Genomic DNA, 24,974 nt, shown 5'->3' on the forward strand with positions numbered 1-24,974 from the left:
TTTCCTTATGGTCATTCGCTTGACATAACCCGTCTGTCAGAAAGAACGCGGACCCGAGCCAACCCGCCTTCAAGCCCCGAACCGTGCACAAGCTTGATCATCAGTACCGTGACAGGGCTGACGAGCGACGCCAGGGACGAGCACACGACTATGCCCAAGTGGAGGCTTTGGCAGAGGACTTTGAGAAGCGGAACGCAGACGAGGACCCGGAAACGGTGCGTTGTCACCACTTTCCCTTGCTATTCATATCGCCCCCCAACGGTATTGTTCAATGCGTCCCAAAATTAGCTCGAGGAGCAACGCAGGTTCCTTGGCGGCGACAGCGAGCACACCGTGCTCGTCAAGGGCCTCGACTATGCCCTCCTAGAACAGAACAAGGCCCGCCTCGCCGCAGAGCCCACCGGTGGCGACGACGAGCTCGAGCAGGCATTCGCCGAGGCTGCGTCCTCCTCCCACCATGTCCCCCAGAAACGCACGCGCGCAGACATCGTCCGAGAGCTGAAGAACAAGCGCCTCAAAGGCGAGCCTGCGTCCGGGGAGCCCGGTACACCCGCCGGCCCAGACGTCCCGATCGACGACGCCAGGGGGTCGGGCAAGTTCAAGCCCATCGGGTTCAAACCCATCGGCGCGGACGCGAAGCCGAAGAAGAAAAAGAAGGCCAACGAGGGAGGAGAGAAAGACGGCGCTCCGAAGAAGAAGAGAAGGAAGGCCGCCGACGACCACGACGGCGACGGCCCGCCAGGCGAAGCCGCACCAAAACTGCCGCCGATAGCGGCTGAACGCGCGCCCGCCGCTGCGCCCTCAAAGTTGGCGCCATCAGAGCCCACAGACGATGCCGACGACGACGACATCTTCGCCGGCGCGGGCGACTACACGGGCATCGAGGTCGGCGACGACGACAACGACAGCGACGAGGGGCCAAGCGACGAAGAGGGTGCAGCAATAGCCAGGGCAGCAGCACAGGAGACTTCAGACGGTGAGATCGCACCAGACTCGACGGCACCGCGCCGCCGCTGGGTCGACATCGACGAGCGCCCTGCGGCGGCGCCCCCGTCGCCACCAGAGCAGGCGGCGGTCGCCGGGTCCGAGTCGCAGCCAGTGGTGGTACCGCCGCAGCCCACAGAAGAAGCAGACGAAGACGGGCAGCCTGCGCGCCTGCTGCCGCTTGCGTCGAGCGCGGTGCCGAGCATCCGCGAGCTGCTCGCGATGGACGAGGCGCAGGAGCGCGAGGAGAAGCGGCGGGCGCGGAAGGAGAAGAAGAAGGGGAAGAAGGACAAGGGCGGGGACGACAGCGAGTAGTTCTCTCCCGGGGGCGTGGCGCACGCGCGCTGCTTTACGGGGCGGAAAATGTCACGTCGATTAGTTGTGCAAGGACAGGCTAGATATATGGGCGGGAGGCTGCTAGCTCTGTACTCCTTGCTACCGCTTTGCAATGGATGACGCGACTGCCGCTCTTACTGGAGTCCTCCCCTCGGCCGCCGTGAGTGGGTTCTTTGGCGCAAGCTGGAAACTCGGTCCTCGCGCGTAGTGGCAATATGTAGAGCAGTTTAAAAAGAAGTGCCGCTGCGCAACGCCGAGCGGCGATCTGGGAGATCGTCACCGGTGGTGTGCACGATAGCGCATCGCGTGGGCCCTGAGTGGCGTGGCGTCGAGACGTCGACGCACGCCAAGCACCGGGAGCCCCGCTGAGAGCAGCCACACCCGCTCCTCCTCCCCCGCACGCCACGCAGTTCCCGTCGACCAAGTCCAGCTGCGGAATCGGGCCGAGCGTGCTAACTCGCGTTCGCCTCCACACACACACTCGCTCACATCTACACACCAATTACTGCATGCCAACCACTTCAGGCCAGAAGCTGGGTGTTTGCAAAGGTTGTTAAGCAGAACGCGAGTCAGGGGTTCGACGATCCCAAGCAGTGTCTGCGAAAAGCGGAAGCGACGCTCTGGGCCTGCAGTCCGCTGTGCCCATCTGCAGCGAGCTGTTTGAAGTGCTTAGTAAGGCTGCCCTCGGGCAGCGACGAAAAGGAGCCCGACAGCGTTGGGGGCGTGCAAAGTCAGCCGCAGCCGCGACGCGTCAGTCGTGGCGTGCGTCGCCCGGATGTACGAGGACGGGACGTGTGATTTCAGGCAGCGACGAAAGGCGTGGCCGGTGCCGGGTATCTGTCGTCCGGATGTACGAGGACGGGACTTGTGATTTCGTACGTGAGGAAGGAGAAAAGGCGCGGACATCTTGGCGCGACCGGTTACAACTTTTCGAGTTTCAGCTCTGTACGGGGCAGGCCCGCTCTCTCTCTGCAAAGGTAGCAAAAGACAGCCGGGAGTCGATGCCGTCTAGCGGCATGGGTGCTGCAGGAGAGACACGGTTACTGAGAGGCAGGCTGCGGGGAGGGGACACGCACCGCTTCTTCATCTCGCTCCACTAGTTCATCTCGCGCAGCTCGTCGGTGCGGAGCGTCACGCTCAGCCGAGTCAGAGTTCGACGATATCAGGGAGCACACTGGCGACAGCGGAGACAGCACTTTGGGTCTGCTATTCCTGTACCTATCTGCAGTGAGCCGTTGGAGTGTTCAGTAAGGCTGCTCAGACAGCGACGGAAGGCGCGGCGTGTCAGTCATGGCGTGGCCGATGCCGGGTGTCCGCCGTCCAGATGTGCGAGAATAGGCACGCGAGACGAGACTTGTTGATTTCGGACGGCTTTCAGTAGCATTGAGTGCAGCATGATGCGGGGAAGCGCGATGTAAAATATGCAAAATGCAGCTCAGATTGAATAGTAGTACTCGGACATCTGGACGCGAACGGTCACGACTTTTCGGGTTTCGGCTCTGCACGGGACAGGCCTGCTCTCTGCGCAAAGGTCGCGAAGGATAGCCGGGGGTCGATGTCGTCTAGCGACCTGAAGGCGCCAAAGGGGAGGGAGGCATGAGAGGCGGGCTGCGGGGACACGGTGAGGAGGAGATACGCACCGCCTCTTCATCTCGCTCCGCCAGGTTATCTCGCGCAGCTCGTCGGTGCGGAGCGTCGCGCACAACGTGCCCAGGGCCAGCGCGACGAAGGCCTCGACGATGATCTGTGTGTGGAACGGCGGGAGTGTCAGAGCTTGGAAGGTGGTGCGCGACTAGGCTGGACGCACATCGGCAGGCAGGGCTCCCTCCGGTCTGCCAAGGGCCTTCAAGTGGGACAAGTCTAGAGCACAGCGTGAGCTTCCTCTTACACGCATCGATGGCCGCGGCTGGACGTACGCTCGTATGTCGAGAAGGCAGCTGAGCGATCCGAGTCAGTACCAGCGTTTGCGCGTGCAACACGCAAACGCGACACGCACCATGGAGAATAGCGATACAACCCAGTATCAACAGCACGTCTCCGACCATCTTGGGCACTCTTTTCCCTTCCCACCAGGCCGTGAGTAGTGTGCAGACGACGCAAAGGGTACGTGGGCGGTGACGAAGTGGTACAGCAGTAAGCGTTTCCGGGCGGCGCTTCTGTATCTTGCTCTGAACCTTCATTCAAATCCGCGTTTGGTCCGCGCAGCTTTTCGGACGCACGTTCGCGGTCCCGGACATACCACTGGAAAACCTTGTGCAAGGCTTTCTGCACCCTGCGATGTCACGCGTGGCGAAGGCGACTCTGCTGGGCTCACTGGTCTTCACCGTCGGGATCGTCTATACGGTGCACTTCATGCAGCGGCAAGAGTCCGAGGTGCGCCGGGATGTTCTTACTTCGAACGCGCGGGAACCTGATCATGTTGAACCAATAGACTATGTTCAAAGGCGTCCTGCGCGATGACGAGCGGCGAAGAGAGAAGATGCAGCAGCGGCAGGCCGAACTTGAGGAGTCGCAGCGTAAACGTGTGTTATACGAACAAGTGCAGCACGTTCCGCATACGGACACGCCATCGAGTCCAGGTTCTTGACGCGCTCTCGAGAGAAGTACACAAGGTGCATCTTCTGCTGCCTGTAGAACCTCTCATAAATGTCAGGTGTTAGACAGATGTCATCTAGAACCCCCACTCTTGTATTGGGCTGCGACCGGGCCTGCGCAGATACCCCCCAATATATGCCGTACAATTCTCTTACTATGCGACACGATGAACGTGCCATTGTTTCGTGAGTGCTGCCGCTGGCTTGACCTTCGGGGCCTCCGTTCGAATCCGCGGACCCTAGCCAGACCCTTGTCGGTGTGGCTGAGAGCTCTGATCACGCAAGCTCATTTCCGTCGCCAATACTATGCGATCTACCTGGCGTCTTCAGTCGGAAGTACAGTTGTTTGCAAGACTTCGTTCCTTAGTTCCGGGGGCCGGGAGCTTGCTGCGTGAGTACGACGCCCACCGTCTTTTTGAACTTGTCTCTGAAAACGCTAGCTCTCCCGCACTCCAGCAGAAAAAAACCTATCGTATCGCTCTCAGCGCCCTTCGTCTTGAATATAATCGCCAGTTCCTGGCTATATATCACGCGTCTGGCGGGACGCTCTCAGCGTCCAACGGGAGGCCTCCCGTCGCGCGTCGCGGTCACGCGTCAAAGGCGATCTTCTGGGGTCTCGGCATACAGCTTGAGCCGCCGGAGCAGGCGCCTGACCAGTGAAAACATTTGATTCGGACGAGACATGGACTCACATTTTCTTCCCCTTAAGGTCGTCTCATGCACCCGGCTAGAGCGTACAACCCGCCCACAGGCACGCCCTGAGTCATGCCGCTGCCGACGAATCCCGCCACAGAGAACGTCCTGGGCACCATAGGTATGTCTCGCGCCCCAGTGGGTGCTCTCCTCGCCGCTCGCTGACGGAGCTGAACTAGGGACGATCTGCTGGACTGTGCAGTTGATACCTCAGCTGTGGAAGAGTTGGAGGGAGAAGTCGACGGATGGTTTGTCGCACTGGCTAGTGTACGTCTCTACTTTATACCACGCTACCACTACTAACGTCTGTGCAGTCTCGTGTGGGGAGTAGCCGGTGCCTTCCTTGGTGTCTATGTTATCGTTCAGAGCTTGAGCATACCACTTATTGTACAACCACAAGCCTTCGGCATTCTCTCCTTGATATCTTGGGGGCAGGTAAACAAACGATATCAATCCGCCGGTGGTCGTGTGCTCAATGTCGTGGCTATCAGTGTCTATATTATGGTCAACGACGCCCTTTTACGATCGCTATATCAGCTTTCCTTGCCGTTACCGCTGTAACCGCAGGGTTTGAAGCCGGGATGGTCTATGCTATCAGGGTTGGTTTCTAGCTTCTCCACTTGTAAGCCGTCGTTGTTAACCCCAACACATTAGCCAGCATACAATGCTGGGAATCATACACCGGTAGAATTTTTTGGTATTTTCAGTTCTGTAATCATAGCTCTGGCATTGGCGTGAGTCTGTCGAGTATTCTGTTGACTGCCTACTGATCTATGCAGACCTCAATATTACGAGATCTATCGTCGGCGCGAAGTCGTCGGCATTTCTCTGATATTCATGGTTGTAGACTGCTCAGGTGGGGTCTTCAGCACGCTGTCATTGGTATTTGCGAAGAAGTTCGATGTCATCGCTGCCGTGACGTATCTGCTGGTTGTCGTATGTGTCTCTCGCACCTTCGGTGCTGTGCAGAGATCTAACCGAGCTCTCTTGAAGGTCTTGGATGGAACGGTACTCTTGCTCGCGGCGATTCTGAATCCTAGAGCGAGGCGGAAGCGGGCTCGGGAGGCTGCCGCCAACGCAGTCGCCGCGGAAACAATTTCTTCTACGTAGGTCTCTCAAACTATCCTATCAGCTTTATTGATTAGTTTATACGCCCTTTAGCATAACTATCGCGCCTGTGGAAAATTCAGATGAAGAGAAGGCAGCTTACAGAGAAGAAAGAGATGGCATTCTCCCCTGATATCGACACACGGGCCTTAAAATATTTTGCTCCTAAAGCCTCTTGCTCTCTCCCGGATTTTTATAGGGGTTTTCACAGGACTAAATCTGCGCATCTTATTTCCATCTATCTGTTCATTGCACTACGACAATACTACTATGTGCAGCGAATGGCCGTTGAGTACTGAGTACTGAGTCTAGATCTCATCGTCCGTCACTATTGTATATATATGGTCCAAAAAGGCACATGAAACTTCGTGGCGTTTCGTTCGTTCGCCCACCGGAGTCACTACAGTAAGCGACAACGCTAGTAGATAGCCATTTCCAGCGCATGCCTGCCAATGCTGCTGCCGAGAATGTGCTCGGCACAATGGGTGCGGCTCTTTCGAGTACTCACAGCGGTCTTTTGGGCTGAAGTTTCGGATTGGGATGCCCAGGGACCGTATGCTGGATGATCCAGCTCCTGCCGCAGATCTGGAAGAGCTGGCGGGAGAAGTCCACAGAGGGCCTGGCGGACTACCTAGTGTGAGTACTGTATCGTTCACCCGCACCAATACTCGTGCACTGATGAGCATGATCAGCCTGTTGTGGAGCATCTCGGCATGGTTTCTCGGAGTGTACGCTATCGTCCAGGACTTGAATGTCCCGCTCATCGTCCAGCCGCAAGTCTTTGGCTTCCTGGCATTGGTGTCGTGGGCACAAGTATGTTCCCATCATGTCACTAGGTTGGCGAGAAGTCCCTAAACCCGTCTGGCTGTCCAGTGCCAGTACTATGCCCGAAAACGATCCCTCAAAGTCTGCCTCGCCCTGTTTGCAGGGCTTTTACTGCTGCAGGCAGGCTTCGAGGTCGGCATGGTGTACGCCGTCCGTGTGCGTTCTTCTCAATTTCACCTCATAGCACACCCTCTGACCCTAGATGCCAGCCCTCCTTCCGCGCAGGCAATCTACGCGCGACGCAGTTCTTCGGGATCATGGCCTCTGTGCTACTCTCCCTTGGCCTCCTGTAAGCACTCATTTGCTCCTCCTTCATTACGCAACTCACAAAGGAATTATACCTAGCCCTCAGTACTACGAAATCTACAGATACCGCGAGGTGTTCGGGATCTCCATCTCGTTCATGGCAATCGACTTGTTGGGCGGAGTCTTCAGTGACCTCTCGCTCGTGTTCAAGTCCAGGTTCGATGTTATTGCGGGTGTTGCGTATTCGCTTGTTGTAGTGAGTGCTGCCAAGTGTAGGAAGTGAACGGCAACGACTGACCAGCGTGCAGGTCTTGGATGGGATTGTCATCATACTTGCCCTCATACTCAACCCGCTGGCACGAAAGCGACGCCGACGGCGTGAAGTGGAGTTGTCTTCAGCTCGAGGAGAAATTGCTACGGCAGCATCCCAGGCCGACGAGGACACAGAAGTAGAGAGAGACCGAGAAAAGCGTCCCTCGGAGGGGGAACGTGTCATAGATTGAGGGATATCCGAATGAGCGGTTCCAGAGCATCACTAGAATTATAACGACAGTAGATGAAAGGGCCCAAAATAAAATCTACAGAGAAACACTAGGGCCGGTTGGCTCGGCTGGCCCGTCTCGAGGCGTTACCTCCAGGCGTGAACACCTGGTCTTCATCGTGCGACTCCCCTCCCCCGCTTCCGCTCGCGCTCGTGCTCTCTGCGTCGGTGCTTCCCTTGGTGAGTGCGCCGGCCGCGAGCTCGTCCTCGTCAAAGAGGACCTCGTCGAGCTCATCATCTGCGCCCTTGGAGTTAGCGGGGTTCAGCGCGGATGGCTTACGGGCGCTCTTGTTGCCGCGGCGAGCGCGTCCCGGAGCGCTGACGAAATCGGCGAAGCTGGAGCCGCTTGGTGTGTGGGCGTGGGCAGACGTGGGCGGAGGACCACGTACAGGCAGGAGGTAAAAGTCTTCGGCATCTTCCTCTTCGTCAGGCAGCGTCGTCAAACCTGCGTAGGGCGAAGATGTTGGGCGTGATCTTGGAAGCGTACGGTACGAGCCCTTGCGGAGGTGAGCGGCGTAGGAGTAGATGAGCAGCGCGAAGTAGAACTGACGGACATGTTGTGAGGGCGGTACAAGAAGTGAGACATTCACGCACCTTGCTGAGCCAGCCCAGAATGATCACAGTCGCTGCAAGCCCTTTCTCCTCGTTCCAGAGCACCCCAGCTGCAGCAGCACGCTCCGCGTCAGTCATGTTGGTGGCGCCTCCGCCCCCCGCCTCCATGATTTCTCTCTGTGCTGCCGACGAAATGTCGCGTCGGCCGTCATGTGGGGTATAAATCCACCATACGACGGCAAAGAAGACCGTCCACGCGGTAGAGATGATGTGGTCTGCGAAGAACACATGTGCAAAATAGAGCGTGTTCTTTGGGTCTTCCTGCAATGATTACACTTGGTTGAATGTTTGCTTCTCGACGGGGGAAAGACGCACCTGTCCAACAGCTCTCAAGCCCCATGCAAAGGCAATAAGGCCAAGCACAGAGTAGATGTATAAGCTGAGCTGAGCCGCGGTCCCACCCGCGCCCGTCAACACTGAGATGAGCCCGTAGACACCCGCGACTTTATTGAGGACCTAAAGCGAGATGTCAAGATCGTGCGCACAACCGACAGCCTGCACACTGACGGCGAACAGGATTGCACAGGTGACACCAGTCTTGATGTCGTAGTAGCCCAGGAACGAGGCGAAGGGCCCGAGCCGCCACTCTGGTCGGAGCGTGAGCTTCATTGGGGTACCGCGTTGAGCGTACGCCGGATAAAGTTCACGTAGCGTTGGACGTCGTTAGATTCCCGGTGGCCAAGGTCGAAAGTTGTGGACGATGTGGTGGTGGTCGTGAGCGAGCCCGGCGTGAGTGAGCACTATGCGGGTTGATCGCGGAAATTCTGCGCCCGGTCCGCCATCCACAGATCCACTCTTGCTTTCCACCACGACAACATCTCCAGCAAAAGCTTGCCTGCATCCTTGGTCATCTTTATTTCTTGCTACTTAAACGTATTTCGGCGTACACTAGCTCTCAGACTCTCTCGCCACATACGCTTACAACAGTCCGGACTATCCGCCTCGTCGCCAAAATCTTCACGCTTGAACTCGTCCCTCGCTGATCACACCTATGGCCGGCTACTTCTCCAACCACTCACAATCTCGCTTCCTCGCCAACTCTAACAATGGCACAACGGCGACCCAGACGTCGGAAGCGCAGGCACAGAATCCCCCCACCACGCCAGGGCGTGTACGCGCCCCGTCCTCCCGTCACTTCTCGACGTCACTCTCCGGCTCGGGAGATGAAAAACCTTCTGTGAAGGAGAAGAGTTCAGGCACGGGAGGTCCGAACGGTACCGCGAGCGTACACCCTCTGCGCAATACGTATGTTCGTACCCCTTCACGCGTGAAGAGCGCGTCATGGCTCTAACTTGCCTCTTGTAGATGGGTCTTTTGGTTTCGCCAGCAGCGAGCTCCAGGTAACAAAATAACGAACTACGAGGAGGGCATCAAGAAGGTATCCTCGTTCAGTTCGGTGCGTCGTTCCCTATTCCCAAGTTGAGGGATGTTATTGACCGAAACCGTAGGTCGAGTCGTTCTGGTCATTATGGACGCACATAAACCCTCCCTCGAGTCTGCTCCCGACAACAGACTATTTGCTCTTCCACTCAGGCATTCGCCGACCTGTGTGGGAGGACCCACTTAATCTCTCGGGGGGCAAGTGGATCATACGTCTCCGCAAGGGTGTGGCCGACCGACTATGGGAGGACCTCGTGCTCGCTATCATTGGCGATCAGTTCGCGGAATGTGAGCCAGCGATGGCACCTGAGGAGCGGGATGAGAATGGTCAGGAGCAGTGGCCTGAAATTTGCGGGTGCACGATAAGTGTGCGCCAGAATGAGGATATTATTTCGATATGGAACCGCTATGAGTCGGATGCGAAGGTCAAGGAGAGGATCAAGTGAGTGTATATAGATCTGACCGCAGGAGAACCAGCTTCCTTATGACATGGTACAGTCAAACGATTCGAAGAGCCCTCAACCTTCCACCATCCACAAACATGGAGTACAAGTCTAACAATGGTGCATCTCATCGCTTTGAACGGTGGGATGATACTGATAATTGTCTGGTTCTGCTCAGATTCAATGCAAGATAAGTCAAGTTTCCGCGTCCCTGCGGCTGCCGACCGGACGCCACTGTCATGATTTGCGAGCATCTCTTTATACTGTCTCAATAGCATGAACATGAGCCTGCAAGGCCTCTTGGTGTAGCCTGGAAAATGTCTTAACTCATGTAGCTTTACTGTACGGGTTGTGATCTAAGCTCTAGGTCACGCACCCCTTCTCAGTCTTGAGAACCTCCCGTGGCTCCCTCTCTTCTTCGTATGTGACCTCCCCGACTGCGCTGAGGAAGCCTCTGGCTGCGTGCTGCTCGTTTTTCCCTTCTACCATGGTCCCTTGCTTCATGCTCGGCTCCAACAGGCGCGTTACTTTGCTGGGTTGTTGCTTACCTCAAACCCGACTACTCAGTTTTCCACATCATCAGGCCTTAGTTGACTGGGCGACGGCCGCTGCTTCGCGCCGCTACCTTAAGCTGCTTTACCTAACATCAATATTTACTGGCAGTCCCTGCACTGTCAGGCGTTCTTGCCTCGAATCACGAATAGATCGGCACGTCCAAAGAGTTTATATACGAATGATATTGCTTGCACGATAATAACTTCGCTAGCTGTTGCGACCGGCTGGCCCGTGTATAAGAGCCCAGCGTAAGTATTGACAGTGACAGATGTCAACTGAGTGTATCTAAGAAGACCGCCCACTGTCACTCGGCAATTTCCGTGAAGTTTTGATGGGACTTTCTTGCAGACGCGCACAGCCCGCAACAGTTTCTTCATCCGCCCCACATTGTCGTCGTCGAGGACATTCTGCTCGCTAGTCTTCACAGCGTGCACATCCCTCCCACTCCACAGCAAGCACCACCGAATGTTCCAATAGTCCTGCAACTCAACTATTTCACCTAATACATTCCCACTGTCCCTGACTCTCGACATGAACGACGTGCCCCTCTCGCGACACCATGCAGGCTGGACAGCCTACGATTCCCGCGACGAAAAGCGCCTCGGACAGGACCCAAACTGGCTGGCCAGCTTTGCTCCTTCGTCTTATCGCCAGGCACTCCCTGTCTACAGTGACGCCGGGCGGTCATCATCCCCGTTATATCGGTTGCGAAAAGCCATCGCCCGCAAGCTTGCTCTCCTAAACCGCAGTGCATACCCTCCCCGCAGATCCATGCTCACAAGGCAGCAGCCAGCGAACGCTTCGTGGATGGCGCTCCCCAGCGCAGACACACTACGCTTCGTACTCCTCTGCGTCCTCTGGTACTCTTCCTCTGCGCTTTCCTCCAATACAGGGAAGGTTATCCTGAACCAATTCAAGTACCCGGTCACCCTCACTTTCATCCAGTTTGGCTTTGTGGCCTTGTTCTGTCTGCTCTTCATGAGTCCGGCAGTGCGGTTCAGCAGACTCCGACAGCCGACCAAGGCAATCCTACGCGACACACTCCCTATGGGCTGCTTCCAGGTCGGTGGGCACATCTTCTCGAGTATGGCAATTTCTCGTATCCCCGTTAGCACTGTCCACACTATCAAGGTGAGGTCGCGGTAGACTTTCTGATAGATTGTCGCTGAACCAGCGGTTTCTAGGCGCTTTCACCGCTGTTCACCGTCGCGACATACGCGCTTTTGTTCGGCGTATCCTACAGTCCGCGAACGTATATCTCTCTAATCCCGCTTACAATCGGCGTTATGCTGGCATGCAGCTTCGATGTCTCAGTATCAAACGCCGTTGGCCTTCTCTGCGCGTTCGGTTCCGCCCTCGTATTCGTATCATCCAACATTTTCTTCAAGAAGATAATGCCGTCAACGGGGTCCCATGGCGCGGGATCTGGCGCCGCGCACAAGCTCGATAAAGTCAACTTGCTCTTCTATTCGTCAAGTATGGCGTTCATCCTCATGGTTCCTATCTGGCTATGGACAGACCTGCCACGGTTGCTCTCGTCACCCTCCACGCACGTTGCCCATCCGTCTCATCCTGTGCCTGCGCACAACAGTATCACCTTGTACTTCCTTGCGAACGGCACTGTGCACTTCCTGCAGAACGTGCTCGCTTTCGTCATATTAGCGCGCACCTCTCCAGTCACGTACAGTATCGCGTCGTTGGTCAAGCGCGTTGCGGTTATCTGTGCCGCCGTCGTCTGGTTTGCACAGCGCGTACATCCGGTGCAGGGCTTGGGCATTTGCATGACTTTTGGCGGGCTCTACTTGTACAACAAGGCGGTCAAGAAAGGAGACGTGGATAGAGGGGAGAGGAAGGTTCGGCGGATCGAGAAGGCGTGGGAGGGAGAGCTGCCGCTCTCAAAGGACGAGGTGGACAGCGAGACGGAGCGTATGGAAGTCGTCCCGGCACAGGTGCAGGTGCAGCAGGTGCAGCAGGTGAATGCCCACGCGCGCTCACATCCGCCGACCCGGCCGCCGTTCTCGACGTCATACTCGCAGGCGCATCCACACGGCCACCCAAACTTGCACATCACCATCGACCCGCGCACACCCATTCACGCTAAGCACGAGGAGCGCGGGCGCGATACGTTACCGACGCAGTCATACCCGTCGCCACCGTCATCGCTCGACTCGCCGCCGGCGAGCAGCGCGCTCGAGCAGCACGCTTGGCCAGTGAAGAAGCGGCGAGGCACAATTAATTACGGGTACAGCCACGGTCACGGGCATGGAAGCGAAGTGAGCGCGAGCACGAACTTTGCAGAGCAGCCCCTCGTGGCGGCTGTGGCTGCGTGAGGACGTCATTCGGACTTTCGCACGGACGCGTACCTTATCCTATGTATGACGGCAAGGTGCTGTGATACCCGTTTCTTGGGTTTTGTAGCACTCTTGGCTTACGCTTTATCTCTTTCAATACTTTCGCTGCTGCTGTCTCTTTGCTTATTATCCGCACATAGACTTTTCATCCTCCAACAAGTGAAATATATCGAGAATAATTATGGATGGCTTTGCGCTATAGTAACACGCGTACGCTCGGTCGGGACCCCTGCGAGGTGGCGGCTAGCTGGTCCCGCGAAGGGAGCTGAGGACGCCTCACCTCCTGGAATACACGTACCGAGACCCCTGATGTCTACCTATCCTTCAGCTATGTCATTGCGGCGTACAGTGGAGGGGCTCCTTGCCTTGTCTGGTGTACTCTTGGGTGTGCTGGGGGTTCAGGCCACCTGAGACGAAACCCCTATAGGCCTGCAAGCCATCGTGGCGAGATGAGTCGGGAAGTGTTGCACTGCAACAAGAACAATATATCATCAGAGACAAAAGAGAGCTCTTTTTGCAGGGGCGACGGTAGAAAGGGAGAAGAGACAGAAAATGGAGGGGCGAGTCTTGGGGTTGTGCTTGAACCGGTAGGCCAAAGCGATGGAGGCGTCTTATGGGCGCTTGTGGCAAGCCCGCGCATGCACGACGGAGTCTGGACAGCGTGCCTAACTCTCTCCCCTCCACCACGTTCTGCTGCCTCACATTCACGATATCGCTCTGTCTGTAGACTTAGACATCCAATCTAGCATTATACTCATCGACCACGCTCATCGTGACATATCATGGACACTGACGCATCAGGCTCAGGAGGGTGGCGGTTCGCACAATGTTTCGGTGACAAAGGCGAGGTCGAGGATATCACGGAGGGTATGTCTGCCCCGTCGTACGCGCTGAACGACATGCGCTAGGAACGTCCTTCTTCATGGAACGCTGATGGCACTCTCCCCCACAGCGGATATCATATCAACGGTGGAATTCGACTCGACAGGAAACTACCTCGCTACTGGTGACAAGGGTGGTCGCGTGGTCTTGTTCGAGCGTAATGAAATGGTCGGTCTGGTCTTCCATCACCCTAAGTACACTAACAAACAGGATCGTACGGCCTAATAACCAGAAAAAAGGCTGTGAATACAAGTTCTACACCGAGTTCCAATCGCACGAGCCAGAATTCGATTACCTCAAGTCTCTTGAAATCGAGGAGAAGATCAACAAGATCAAGTGGTGTAAACGACAGAACGCTGCACACTTCTTACTCTCCACCAATGGTACGCGCTCACTGCACCGGGTTCGGGTCGCCCTGGCTGTCTGTTGTGCTGACTCCTACTAGACAAGACCATCAAGCTCTGGAAGGTGTTCGAGAGATCGCTCCGCGTCGTATCAGAGTCAAACCTCCTGGACGGCCAGCGGCCTATTGCGCCGCCAACGCACTCCACACAGCTCAAGTTGCCTCGCATGCAACAGCAAGACAACATTGTGGCCGCGGTCCCCCGTAAGGTGTATTCAAACGCGCACGCGTACCACATCCACTCCATCTCTGTCAACTCGGACCAGGAGACGTATATCTCGGCCGATGACCTGCGGGTTAACCTTTGGAACCTGAATATATCAGACCAGTCTTTCAGTACGTGCTTACTATGATTTATAATGATCGCAGCGCCTGACTACAGACAGATATTGTGGACATCAAGCCCGCGAACATGGAAGAGCTTACAGAGGTCATCACTGCAGCCCAGTTCCACCCAACGCAGTGCAATGTGTTTATGTATTCGAGCTCAAAGAGCAACATCAAGCTTGCGGATATGCGCGACTCGGCGCTCTGCGATCGACATGCAAAGAGTACGTGTCTAGACTCCGCTCTATCCTCGCCGCTAACCCACCTTTCGTCATGCAGTGTTTGAGGAGGAAGAGGACCCTTCAAACCGATCCTTCTTCTCCGAAATCATTTCGTCGATCTCTGACGTCGAGTTTAGTCACGATGGGCGTTACATCCTTTCGCGCGACTACCTGTCCCTGAAAATCTGGGACATTAACATGGAGTCGAAACCCGTCAAGACCATCCCCATACATGACCATTTGCGAGGCAAGCTCTGCGACCTGTATGAGAACGATTGCATATTCGACAAGTTCGAGTGTATATGGGGTGGTGACGACAAGTATTTTCATTTCGCTTCTGTCCTTTACGTCAACTTACGCGCTGCGCTCTAGACACATTTTGACTGGATCATATCACAACTATTTCCGGATATACGATGTTGACACCCTCAATGACGTCGTGCTCCAGGCGGACAAATCGGCGTTCAAGGCGAAGAAGATGGGTGGGCCTATGCCCGGCAACAAAATGGGCATGAAGAATGGCAGGCCGGGTAGCTTGAGGGAAACCATGGCGCTGGATACGTTGGATTTCAATAAGAAGATCCTGCATGCCAGTTGGCATCCACGGGAGAACACAATTGCGGTACGCCAGAACGCTCTACCTAGTCACTATCTATTGACTATGTATATCGCAGATTGCCGCTACGAACAACCTGTTCCTGTACAGCGCGGCATGAGTCTCTCGTCGTGCTTCGTTAGATCGCTGTCGGCCCTCCCCTTCACACCCGCGTACCTTTAACCTCATTCTTTATTACCGACCACGACCGCTTGCGGTGTAGCGGCATACGACCCGAATGAGAGATTCAGCTGGCAAGGTTGACAAGACGTTTAACGACCGACTCACGAACGGCTTCGAGGACCCTCACTAACGATGTACCCACTTTCGCCACCACTCCCCCACGCTCCTTCGTCCTCCTTTGTCTATTGAACCCTCAACTGGCCACTTTCCTTGCTACTCTTTGTCCTCCTCGCGCCCTTCCCGTTCCGCGCTGGTTCTCGGCCCTGTCGTCGTTGTCGCTTGTCGTCATCATTCTAGTCTAGCACACGCTGATATCGTCCCACTTCGTATCCTATTCTCTCCGTACAATACTTCCTCCATTTCGCATTCCTCACGAGAGACAATCCCAACCAATCGTTTTATCCCACTTACTCTTCTAATTTCTTCGTCACCGTGTCCTTCCGCACCTCATTCTCGCTCCCTTCGTTCCACTCCCCTCACTCTCGCTACCGCTCATTGCGATAATACGCTGCTTGCAAGGAGATGGGTCGTTTTGGATGGAGAGGAGGCCAAAGGCCAGGACACTCGTTGATATTCGTTGTTGAAGAGAAATGTACAGCAGTCCGGGTGCTCTAGTACTAGTGGTTTTCTCAGAAGAAGTAAACAAAGAAGTGAATCATGTAAATATATCAATCTCGAAACTTCTCTCTACGTCGTCTGCCTGAGGAGGTTAAGCTCGTCGTGGCGACTGGCGACGCCGTGGTGTGCGCCGTGCGGCGCTAGCATTCGAATACGCGCGAGGTACTGACGTTCACCCTGCTCCAGGCGACGCGGCGCCACATCAGGCGCAGCAGCAGCCAAGGCCACTGGATGTGGCACAGCACGAAGAACGGCACTGGATCCGTCCAATCCCATATGCCGTCGCGCTCCCGACCGGTGAAGAACAGCCAGAGGAGCCCGAGGACATTCTCGCCCGGCGGAGGAGATGTGGTGGGGTCGGTTGGGTCGGTTGGGTAGATCGTTGAGAGGAGTTGTGGGTGGATGGCTGCACAGATGCGTCGGGGTAGCAGCCGTGCAATCGTGAGCGGAAAGGCGTGTGCAAGCCAGGAGCGCGGGGCGGTGCCCGGGGCTGGACGGGCGACCGGGTTTTCGGTCGGAGGCGTAATGCCCAAGTAATGCAACGCCAAGGTAGGATGTTCCGAGAACAGTGCGACCGCTGTGTGCGTGCGCTGAGAGCAAGGATGGTGAATGAATACGACGATGGTGATACGGATGATGACTTACCACGTTACACTCCAGGACATATATCACGTCACTCTCGATGATGAAGTCGAAGCTGAAGTGTCCCGTAAGGGCATACTGCTGGTCCGTCTTTCCCTGGCTTGCGAGCTTCGCCTTATAGCGGTCCAAGAATTGCTGCGTCCATTCCTCGAGACGCTCGCCCACCTTTTTTTCTTGCACCGAGAGGTTGCGCACGTCTCCGTAACGCATAAGAAGCTGGTTGCTGCGACATGCTACGAACGCGACGAGTTTTCCGTCGCGAGCAGCGACATGCGTGCAGTACTCGTGTCCGAAGAGGAACTTCTGGAGCAGGAATGGGTAGTTTTCGCTGAGAGGGGTGGGCACGCTCGACAGATGTCTCTCCGTCTCTTCGCGTGTGGCGAGCGGGAACAGTGTGAAGTCGTCGCGTCCAAGATCGTCTAAGGAAAGCGACTTCAGGAGGTACTTGTACCCCTTGGCAAGGGTCTCAGGCGAGTGCAGGAAGTTGACGGCGTCTTGCACGGACGTGACCTTCTTGCTCTCGGGGACCGGATAGCCGAGTTCGATACACAGCTCCTCGAACTGGTCCTTCCAGTGAAGTGTCTCGCAGACCTCTGGAAGGGGAATGAACGGCTCGCAGAAGCGGGTATCCCTCTTGTCCTGCGGTTGAGCGATGATCTCTGCCGCCGCATCGGAGTCGATCATCGTTGCGTGCACGCTGGAGCACGGCACCCATGCGTCGACGTGCCAGAGCGTGATGATACTTTGGATCACGACGGCGTACGCGCGAGGGGTGAGCCTGGGGTCTGGGAGGAGACGAAAGTGGTCGACTGCGCGCGAAAACCGTGCACAAGTGAGCCTGCCCCAGTTTGCTTCTTCTGCGAGGATGACTCTACACCCCGCCTTCTTGAACGCACGGCAGAGCGTCAACGCCTTGTTGGCTCGCGCTCCCGTGATTAAGACTGTCTTGGCTGGTTGGCTTGAGCTATGACGAGAAGAATATCCCAGAGAGGTGCCCGTCACCGCGGTGGAGATATAGAACACCAAAACAACTATGAACGTAAGCGAGGAAGCGAGGAAAGACAGGCAAAGCAGCAGGAACGTTGCCACGTTGGACTGTGCGAGCGACGGCCGCGCCTTCCGCGAGACCACCATCGCGACTCGGTTGGGTCAGAGTCCGCCTCCTGTCTATGAGAGTTAGAGTGACGGCTCAGGATATGCCGCCTTGCAGGGGTCTTATACACGGCTCCTGAATCAAAACTGACGGTAAATTAGCTAAGGTTATCCACGCAGACGTGGGTAAAATACGTACAAAAGTCAATCGTGTCTCCAGAAATGGGGTTACCTCCACTGTTCGTGTGACCAGCATGCATCGCAAACAGGGGATTGCAATACTTTGACAGGCTCGAACCAGCTGCCTTGGGTACATATTCCGTGCTTCACACATGGATATAACTGCGGAATAGGCTGGGGACGAAAGCAGCTGATACGGCGCTTATCGCGAGCGTCCAGAACTATTTGGTCTTTCTGACAAAGACCCGCCACCTTTACAGGATGTCGGGAATCATTCTGCTCGTGTAGTAAGTCTTTGATGACCAGCACTCGAGTCCAAGAAAGCCTTGCAAAGATCCAGTGATATTCGTGGAGATTTTGTTTTAGTCATCGCGGTCGCGGGCAGCGGCCAACAATTACTGTACTTTTATGACCATACCGGATGAAAGTGCCCAAAATGAGTTTTTCCGACAACTCGCCAAAATCGCCATAAATCGAGAGAATATTATTGGCGGTGTCCGCGGAAAAGCGGTGTGACGTGTGACATCCGGTACGGTCGTAAAAGTACAGTATTGCTGAACGTTTCTATTTCATTCATTCATTCCTTTTCACTTGTTACACAGGTTATGGAGATAGTGAGACAGCATAGGAGCGTATGGTGGTAATCGAGGTCCATGATGACAAGGGCAAGACAAAGAGCCTAAGCGACGACACTGCTGGCGATCTTGTCACCACAGCTGACGGCGGGGATGTCAGCTGCTCCGTTCGCCACAAGGCTATCAGTAGTCGCCTGAACTGCGCCAGCTTTGACAGCAGCAGCGAGCACGGCAGCAGCTTCATAGCCGTTAACGACCCTGTTTCCGTTCGTGGCAGCCTTGCGGCGGAGAATCTCGGGATCCATGCCGAGGTCACTGTAGTCGACATAAGCCTATAACGAGAGATTATCAGCAAGAGCGGGGGCTGGATGCCACATAATACTCACCTCCTTCCCTGTACCGCCATTGTACTTCTCTTTCATGAGAGCTTTATGGATCTTGAGAGTATCGAAGAGCTCCTGATACGTGGCGTCATTGATGAAGCGGCAAGTGCCATACGGACTTGGGACCGCAAAGCGTTGCTTGTTGTCCCTGGTCTTCCTACAGGCGGTGCATGAGCACTGTCAGCAGTCCGTTCAACCAGTCTATTTGTTATCGCTTACAAGATGGTCTCGGTACCGGCGACGATCATGTCGTCGGTGAAGAGCTCGTGATCCATCGACAGTCCAACGCGGTGAGAGAGCAAGTGGTACTCGTCTCTCTGTTCCTCGGTGAGGTATCCTCGTTTCCAAGCGACTGTAATGAAATAAGCCATGTCGATGTTGATCTATAGCGCATGAGTGACGGCGGCCATGTAACGCTCCACTGAAGACTTACGGCGTGTCCATGGCGAAGCGGAACAATCGAAGTGAGCTCGAGAGTAGGCGAGATGCTGTGACCAAAGGCAATGACTCTGTCGAGACCAATCTCGTGTAGATTAGGAGATTCGAGCTGGAAGTCTTTAGCAGGCAATTGCAAATGTGGAGACACCAGAGACATACGTCGAGCATGACCTTGATACCGCGCCAGCAGATCTCGTCTGCAATCTCCTTGAGCTCCGGGCTGGCGCCATCAGCACGACCGAAACGGGTCTTGATCAGCGTCTCGCCGTTTTCCACGAGCAGATCCCAAGTGCGCTTGTCTGCACAGGAAGAGATCTTCATCAGCTCTGTAGAGAAGTCGTTAGCCGAGGTCTTTGTCCATTTATTCGAACAAACTCGCCAGCAAAACCGTTGCGGACCTGCCCCTCTGGCAGGGTACGAAGCATGTTGAAGTCTAGGAAGGTCATCATGGGTGCATGGTAGGCACCGAGGCGGTTCTTAAGGTTGCCGTGGTTGATACCGACTATGAGCAGGGATTAATGGTGGGACTACGGCGACAGCTCAGCATAGCGTACCCTTGATGGAGACGGAGGCATCGATGAGACCAATGAGGGTGGTCGGCACCCGGATAAAGTTCGTCGTGCGGCGGTAGGATGCACAAGCATAACCGGTGACGTCGGTGCACAAGCTGCGAGGACATGTTAGCACGAACGGCAAGGAAGGTCGGCAGCTTACGCACCCTCCGCCAACGACCAGGACGGGCTCCTTGCGGACGAGGCCAAATTCATTCATGGCATCCACAATGGACAGCATCGTGGTCATGGTCTTGTTCTTTTCACCGCCAGCCATGATGAAGGTCGTCAGTAGGATGTCGTGATGCTTGAAGTACGCCTCCCATTGCGTGGAATGAAAGCCAGCGACAGTGGAGTCGCTGACCAGAAGCACGCGCTTCCATGGCTTGTAGATCTTGGCGAGGTGGCTGTGCTTGGTGTCGAAGATGTTATCGACGAACTGGAAGCCTGAATTAGCAACGTCAGTGAAAATGTGTAGGACGAGGGCGAAGTTAGGACGAACCGTAGCTAATCTGCTCCACGCCGGAGACAGCGAAGCCGTTGGACGTAGTCTGAACGGTAGCTTTGAGGTCACTCATGGCAAGAAGGGACGGTGTGGGATGCTGGGGGCACAGGAGGCGCAGGAAGCGTAGTTATGAGTCTCTAGCGGGCCCAAGTTAGCTTTTATATCGATGAGCAGTGACCGGTACCACGACCAAGTGACCTGGCCAGCTAGAGTACTGTTAAGCCCGTAAATCTTGCCCACCGGTTGCCTCATCGTCTACAGCAGTGCACCCACGACAAGTTCATTTAGAAGGACCCTATTTCTTGGGAGCGATCGTCTCCGCCCGCCAGATGGGTTCATGAGCGTTGAAACCTGTGTACGGATACCAAGGATCGCGTTTGCATATCCAAAGCAGAAATGTGCTGTCAGTGGTAGTTGCAGGAACGTGGAATCGAAGTGATTGAAGATATTCTCTAGACCCAGTGGACAAAATGGCGCTCGTCACAACACGCAATTCGTGCCGCCGGTTGAAATGCGAATAGGCGGAGGAAGCAAGCTTGCCGAAGTATGGAACACGCGTTGCATAGGCGATTCGAAAAGCGCAGGCAGAGTCGTACTGGACGAGTAGAGGGGATATCTTCGGTATGTGCAGTAGTCTTCTTTGTGAGATATTGGTAAATTTTTGGCGGTTTGCCGTTCAGTTAAGCTGCGAGTAGATGGACCATCCTCCAATCAATGAGATAGATGGTCAGGCAATGACATGGTATGCCGTTCCTGCTCGTTCCAGACGACCCGAGACAGAACATACGAGCGCCTCTCCAGATGCCTTGGCACAGCGGTCGGGAGTTGAGTGCGGCGGTATCGACCCACATATCCGTAGATATCCGACAGCAGCAAAAGCAGTAACTGGAGAGCGGCTGAACCACGACCGTGGATAAAGACTGGCGATGGGATATGCATACATCCTGAAATGAACGCATTCAGCGAACGAATGACCTGCTAGGGCTCGATGTCCCCTTGCGTAATGGCAATGACAATCAACTGTAGAGTACACATGAAGTGTTCGATATACTCACCGCGATGAGAATCGGACAACTGCGAGTCTGCGGAAGTAAATAAGGTCCCGTCTAGATGAGGCATGCGGGAACCGGTGTTGACTCGCCTGGAGTATGGGAGAAAGCGTGCGAGACGAAACGCGATTCCTTGCGTCGATAGTCACGAGGGACCACTCTCGAGCGCCATTTCGAAAGGTAATCTGAGAGCCAAAGTGGCTCCTCGACACGGACAGTGACCGCGATGCCGGCATCGACTCCCATGCCCCCTCCCACGGTCAATATAAGAGGCGATCGGGACGACGTTTGAAATACTGAGAAGGAAAATAGATCCTTGGACTGCCTCGGCTCAGGAAGGATAGATAACTCACTCACCCTAAAATGGAAGGGCTGTTCCTAAACGTCTGGTTTGTCCTAGCAATATCTCACGGCTGGTGGCGTTCACTGCCGCTCCTTGACGTGAGGCTGTCTGCATCGAATATCTACACATCAGAAGATGCCGATCGTAAAGAGCAGTCCTGTAGACCCAGCTCCGACTAGTGCACTTGCCGAGGCGTTTGGGTGGACCTGGTGACCGCTACGAACAATTGGGCGGGGGTCGCGACACGACAGTAAAAGCCGACGTAGCTCGAATACCACCTATGGAACAGGTGAAAGGTTCAACGATGCACCGTGTGGGAGCGAAGATCAATGAGACGGCCCACCAGGATATCGTCGTAGTACGATGGTTGCCTTGCAGGTTACGATAACGTACGCGAAGCAGAAACTGCAAGGCGGCTGCTTATGATGACGATAGGTGGTCTCGACTCTGGTGATGAGGAATATGGCCATACGAAGGCGATCATGCAAAACTGAGGAACGGAGATGCATGCACAGTCCACGGACGACGCAGTGAACGAGCTACTGTCAACAAGCACGGAGGACAGCGTGTCCTTGGTGAAGACGAGAATGAGATGGCCAACTCATCGAAATCAGCTGGACACTACACCACATTGACACTGTCGTTGTGGCCAGATGAAACATACCTGAACAATGAAAGTCCCAGCAGGCAATCCTCGACGAACACAGCAGACGACAGCGACGCGTATGAGACGAGATGTACGAGATGCACAAATCACAGTAGCCTTTGCGGCTACTCTGAGAGTATACCATACGCATGCCAGGACTGACGAGCGTGCGTCGCACTCGATGAGCGATAGCGCATACAATCTGAGAGGAAGGAAAAGAGAATAGAGTAAACGATATTCGCGTTATCGGGGAGGGAAATGCATTGGAACTTGCCTTTCCGCAGCTACAACGCTGTATATGCAATGAACACGAGATGTGCTCATAACGATCATGGAATGCGGGAAGTAGGCATGACGACAGGCAACCGTGAACAAGGCAATGCAAAATTATACCTTGATACCGAACTTGAGGAATCGCGAGATCTTGAAGCTTGAAGGGTCTCAAGGCCGGTGAACTTGCATTCACGAGAAATACGACTGTTCGAAAGAACAGGCAACTCTACAGGCAGCAGAGAACACGAAGCCCGCTCTCCATCGCCGGTTTCCGAGAACATGACAAAATTGCCGAACGGTGCCCAGTAATCCAACAAAGCTGCAAAAGCTAACAACAATCCTCTCCACTATACAGCGCGAGAGCAAGAAGGGCAGAGATGAGAGTCCAAGACAAGCTGGAAAGCTCGGCGCTTCCGCCGTAGCCCTTATGAGCGTGCGAACTGCTGACAAAACAGAGATCTCCTGCTAAAGCAAGTGTTGTGGTTCTGTCCAGGACGAGACAACTTCTTGCACCCTACATCTTGCACTGTGTATTCTACAAGACCGCACTTGTAATATAAATCAATTATATACAATTCTCTGAGGTGCTCACGAGCCCGTCCGCTATACTGCGTAGGATCGGACCTTCGAGAACCAGAATGGTCGGTCGTTCTTCAGAGCGAGCGGTGTAGCCTCGCCACTGGCAAGCGAGACAGAATCGTACGCGCGGAAGTCGAGCCTGTTCCATCTCCCTAGAGGCCGGGACCGCAACTCGAGGATCATCTGGAAAGAATAGCGCATCGAATCGCCACTGGGATTCATGAGGTCTGTGATATACACAGTGGTCCCCTCGAGCCGCCAGTTGCCGATGAAGAAGCCCTTAAATACTGCGTGAGGTATGACACATCGGAAATATGGATGAGCTCCTCACCTTCATACGCAATGTCGGCTTGAGTAAGGGAATGGCCTGCTGTGGCGAGACCTCCTCGTTTGTGAGGAGCGAGAGGACTTCTCCGTTAGGGTAGAACCGGCTGCGAACAGTAAGGATTTAGACTGCAGTGAAGGTGAAAATGATATACTCACAGGTATCGATGGTAAGTGATCAAATGGCTAACCTATAGCAAAGTTGATTGCCGAGATGGACGATGAACAGGGACACATGCGTACGTTTACCCAAGCATTCTCGCTCAATCCATCGCGGCTACAGGTGCTTATCAGCATACCGAGAAAAGAAAATATATTTCGATAAAGTGCTACATACATGTAATGGCAGACAGCGATGTACACGCCATCAAGTCGAACGCGAGGATGCTCAATATAGACCCGCCGGAAGTCACCCATATATTTCTCCACCAGTTCTGTGATATCTTCCTTTTCGCCAATCTGTGGTGACTGGTAGATGGAAAGTACGAAACGCCTAAGCGAATTGAAAAGTAAGCGTAGAATATATTCTTCAAAACCGATGGCGCACCTCCACAGCGAAGAATCTAAGGTGAGCACTCGAGCTTTTCGGTTGACTAGCGCAAATCGTTCAAGTGAGGTAGTATTCAGAAACTCGAGGATATGCACGAGAAGCTCGTCTGGAAGAGTCTGAAGATAAACGGGCTCCTTTTCATCTTCTGGCTCGAATTTAATGTCGAGCAATCCCCAAGGAGCCATAATGCCAGCCAAAGTGCCTGTTACGACGCCGTGGTGAGCAGGCAGAGTCACAGCAATGCCACCGGAAGAATCCGCCGAGACGTGCAGCTTGTCCATGTCGTAGGTAAGGCGCACCATGTCGACCGAGGCCCTATGCTGTTCGCGCTGGGCGTGAGCGAAAGCGGCGGCATCGATGGACTTCATGTGCAGAGAGTGGTACTCTGACCTCTCGTACAGCCTTGCGACGTCTTCGTGTATCCGGAAGGCTTGTCTATACAGTCTGAGAGCCTCATCTAGCTCGCTACGCTGCTCATGAGCCACAGCCTTCTCGTATATCTCGAGTGCTTTGGTGGCTGAAGGAGACAGCGAGGCAGTGGGGCCGGGGCGTAACAAAGAGCCGGCCGCATCGCTCGCGGCTGGGATGGATGGGATGGGCTGAGCAGAGCGTCGAGGAGCGACTGTGCCCGCGGTATCTTGCTTTGCGGTCTCTAAGGTGCCAGCTGATTGTACTTGGGCAGACGACCCAGCCTGAGTGGATCCAGCGCGCTTCCTTCGCATATCGAGGTCGGCTTTCCATTCCTCTCTGAACTTAGCGAGCTCTTCAGCGGTAGATTCATTCGTCTCGGCCTCCTTTAAATCTGTGGTCTGTGGCTTTCGCCGGGCCCTAGCAAACGAACCGATACATGAGACACCACAACAGTTTGCCAAGCCTGAGATTCATTACAAAGCTTCGACAGCATCGTCATCGTCGTCTGCTACAATCTCCTCGTCGTCTTCGATATCA

The 24,974-nt window shown here is 54.9% G+C and overlaps 12 protein-coding genes across 12 annotated transcripts in view; 7 read left to right on the forward strand and 5 right to left on the reverse strand.

Moving 5' to 3' along the window:
• PHACADRAFT_188063 (uncharacterized protein) overlaps nucleotides 1–1,530 on the forward strand; it is a 3,046-nt gene extending 1,516 nt beyond the window's left edge. The window contains exons 4-5 of the mRNA XM_007400699.1: nucleotides 41–215; nucleotides 289–1,530. Coding sequence (XP_007400761.1) covers nucleotides 41–215; nucleotides 289–1,299 — 1,186 coding nt within the window. The 3' untranslated portion in view covers nucleotides 1,300–1,530. The remainder of the gene's footprint in view (nucleotides 1–40; nucleotides 216–288) is intronic.
• Nucleotides 1,531–2,762: 1,232 nt separating this feature from the next.
• PHACADRAFT_263809 (uncharacterized protein) lies at nucleotides 2,763–3,439 on the reverse strand. The gene is made up of 5 exons (XM_007400700.1): nucleotides 3,317–3,439; nucleotides 3,237–3,257; nucleotides 3,128–3,180; nucleotides 2,961–3,064; nucleotides 2,763–2,890 (listed from the first exon to the last, which is right to left on the reverse strand). The coding sequence occupies exons 1-5, from the start codon at nucleotides 3,363–3,365 to the stop codon at nucleotides 2,797–2,799; spliced, it is 321 nt and encodes a 106-aa protein (XP_007400762.1). The 5' UTR covers nucleotides 3,366–3,439; the 3' UTR covers nucleotides 2,763–2,796.
• Nucleotides 3,440–3,493: 54 nt separating this feature from the next.
• On the forward strand, nucleotides 3,494–4,313 carry PHACADRAFT_129738 (uncharacterized protein). The gene is made up of 2 exons (XM_007400701.1): nucleotides 3,494–3,693; nucleotides 3,752–4,313. Exons 1-2 carry the CDS (start codon nucleotides 3,598–3,600, stop codon nucleotides 3,905–3,907), a joined length of 252 nt encoding a protein of 83 aa, XP_007400763.1. The 5' UTR covers nucleotides 3,494–3,597; the 3' UTR covers nucleotides 3,908–4,313.
• An 85-nt stretch (nucleotides 4,314–4,398) lies between these two features.
• Nucleotides 4,399–5,938, forward strand: PHACADRAFT_263811 (uncharacterized protein). Its single transcript, XM_007400702.1, has 8 exons — nucleotides 4,399–4,728; nucleotides 4,787–4,874; nucleotides 4,922–5,042; nucleotides 5,099–5,206; nucleotides 5,262–5,341; nucleotides 5,387–5,543; nucleotides 5,601–5,713; nucleotides 5,769–5,938. The coding sequence occupies exons 1-8, from the start codon at nucleotides 4,680–4,682 to the stop codon at nucleotides 5,845–5,847; spliced, it is 795 nt and encodes a 264-aa protein (XP_007400764.1). The 5' UTR covers nucleotides 4,399–4,679; the 3' UTR covers nucleotides 5,848–5,938.
• Nucleotides 5,939–6,156: 218 nt separating this feature from the next.
• PHACADRAFT_200439 (uncharacterized protein) lies at nucleotides 6,157–7,288 on the forward strand (the record flags this gene model as incomplete). The annotated part of the gene is made up of 7 exons (XM_007400703.1): nucleotides 6,157–6,199; nucleotides 6,263–6,350; nucleotides 6,407–6,527; nucleotides 6,588–6,695; nucleotides 6,749–6,828; nucleotides 6,885–7,041; nucleotides 7,094–7,288. The coding sequence occupies 7 exons, from the start codon at nucleotides 6,157–6,159 to the stop codon at nucleotides 7,286–7,288; spliced, it is 792 nt and encodes a 263-aa protein (XP_007400765.1).
• Nucleotides 7,251–8,631, reverse strand: PHACADRAFT_263813 (uncharacterized protein). The gene is made up of 4 exons (XM_007400704.1): nucleotides 8,446–8,631; nucleotides 8,254–8,394; nucleotides 7,921–8,199; nucleotides 7,251–7,871 (listed from the first exon to the last, which is right to left on the reverse strand). Exons 1-4 carry the CDS (start codon nucleotides 8,545–8,547, stop codon nucleotides 7,377–7,379), a joined length of 1,017 nt encoding a protein of 338 aa, XP_007400766.1. The 5' UTR covers nucleotides 8,548–8,631; the 3' UTR covers nucleotides 7,251–7,376.
• Nucleotides 8,632–8,815: 184 nt separating this feature from the next.
• On the forward strand, nucleotides 8,816–10,189 carry PHACADRAFT_263815 (uncharacterized protein). The gene is made up of 5 exons (XM_007400705.1): nucleotides 8,816–9,183; nucleotides 9,244–9,334; nucleotides 9,387–9,760; nucleotides 9,817–9,881; nucleotides 9,940–10,189. The coding sequence occupies exons 1-5, from the start codon at nucleotides 8,930–8,932 to the stop codon at nucleotides 10,002–10,004; spliced, it is 849 nt and encodes a 282-aa protein (XP_007400767.1). The 5' UTR covers nucleotides 8,816–8,929; the 3' UTR covers nucleotides 10,005–10,189.
• Nucleotides 10,190–10,713: 524 nt separating this feature from the next.
• Nucleotides 10,714–12,866, forward strand: PHACADRAFT_263817 (uncharacterized protein). The gene is made up of 2 exons (XM_007400706.1): nucleotides 10,714–11,447; nucleotides 11,501–12,866. Exons 1-2 carry the CDS (start codon nucleotides 10,848–10,850, stop codon nucleotides 12,644–12,646), a joined length of 1,746 nt encoding a protein of 581 aa, XP_007400768.1. The 5' UTR covers nucleotides 10,714–10,847; the 3' UTR covers nucleotides 12,647–12,866.
• Nucleotides 12,867–13,340: 474 nt separating this feature from the next.
• PHACADRAFT_263818 (uncharacterized protein) lies at nucleotides 13,341–15,674 on the forward strand. Its single transcript, XM_007400707.1, has 8 exons — nucleotides 13,341–13,534; nucleotides 13,620–13,717; nucleotides 13,782–13,932; nucleotides 13,995–14,288; nucleotides 14,339–14,503; nucleotides 14,559–14,820; nucleotides 14,873–15,122; nucleotides 15,175–15,674. Exons 1-8 carry the CDS (start codon nucleotides 13,450–13,452, stop codon nucleotides 15,214–15,216), a joined length of 1,347 nt encoding a protein of 448 aa, XP_007400769.1. The 5' UTR covers nucleotides 13,341–13,449; the 3' UTR covers nucleotides 15,217–15,674.
• Nucleotides 15,675–16,517: 843 nt separating this feature from the next.
• Nucleotides 16,518–17,781, reverse strand: PHACADRAFT_263821 (uncharacterized protein; the record flags this gene model as incomplete). Its single annotated transcript, XM_007400708.1, has 1 exon — nucleotides 16,518–17,781. A coding segment is annotated over exon 1 (1,103 nt), but the record flags the coding sequence as incomplete, so codon positions are not given.
• A 585-nt stretch (nucleotides 17,782–18,366) lies between these two features.
• On the reverse strand, nucleotides 18,367–20,542 carry PHACADRAFT_178237 (uncharacterized protein). The gene is made up of 9 exons (XM_007400709.1): nucleotides 20,260–20,542; nucleotides 19,925–20,204; nucleotides 19,761–19,873; nucleotides 19,586–19,708; nucleotides 19,366–19,532; nucleotides 19,202–19,315; nucleotides 18,988–19,151; nucleotides 18,772–18,925; nucleotides 18,367–18,717 (listed from the first exon to the last, which is right to left on the reverse strand). Exons 1-9 carry the CDS (start codon nucleotides 20,333–20,335, stop codon nucleotides 18,490–18,492), a joined length of 1,419 nt encoding a protein of 472 aa, XP_007400771.1. The 5' UTR covers nucleotides 20,336–20,542; the 3' UTR covers nucleotides 18,367–18,489.
• Nucleotides 20,543–23,176: 2,634 nt separating this feature from the next.
• On the reverse strand, nucleotides 23,177–24,748 carry PHACADRAFT_104974 (uncharacterized protein; the record flags this gene model as incomplete). The annotated part of the gene is made up of 7 exons (XM_007400710.1): nucleotides 23,177–23,431; nucleotides 23,484–23,583; nucleotides 23,636–23,667; nucleotides 23,720–23,753; nucleotides 23,814–23,969; nucleotides 24,024–24,341; nucleotides 24,390–24,748. 7 exons carry the CDS (start codon nucleotides 24,746–24,748, stop codon nucleotides 23,177–23,179), a joined length of 1,254 nt encoding a protein of 417 aa, XP_007400772.1.
• Nucleotides 24,749–24,974: the final 226 nt, after the last annotated feature.

This window comes from Phanerochaete carnosa (assembly GCF_000300595.1).
Source record: "Phanerochaete carnosa HHB-10118-sp unplaced genomic scaffold PHACAscaffold_11, whole genome shotgun sequence".
In the NCBI taxonomy this organism is placed as follows: Eukaryota; Fungi; Basidiomycota; class Agaricomycetes; order Polyporales; family Phanerochaetaceae; genus Phanerochaete; species Phanerochaete carnosa.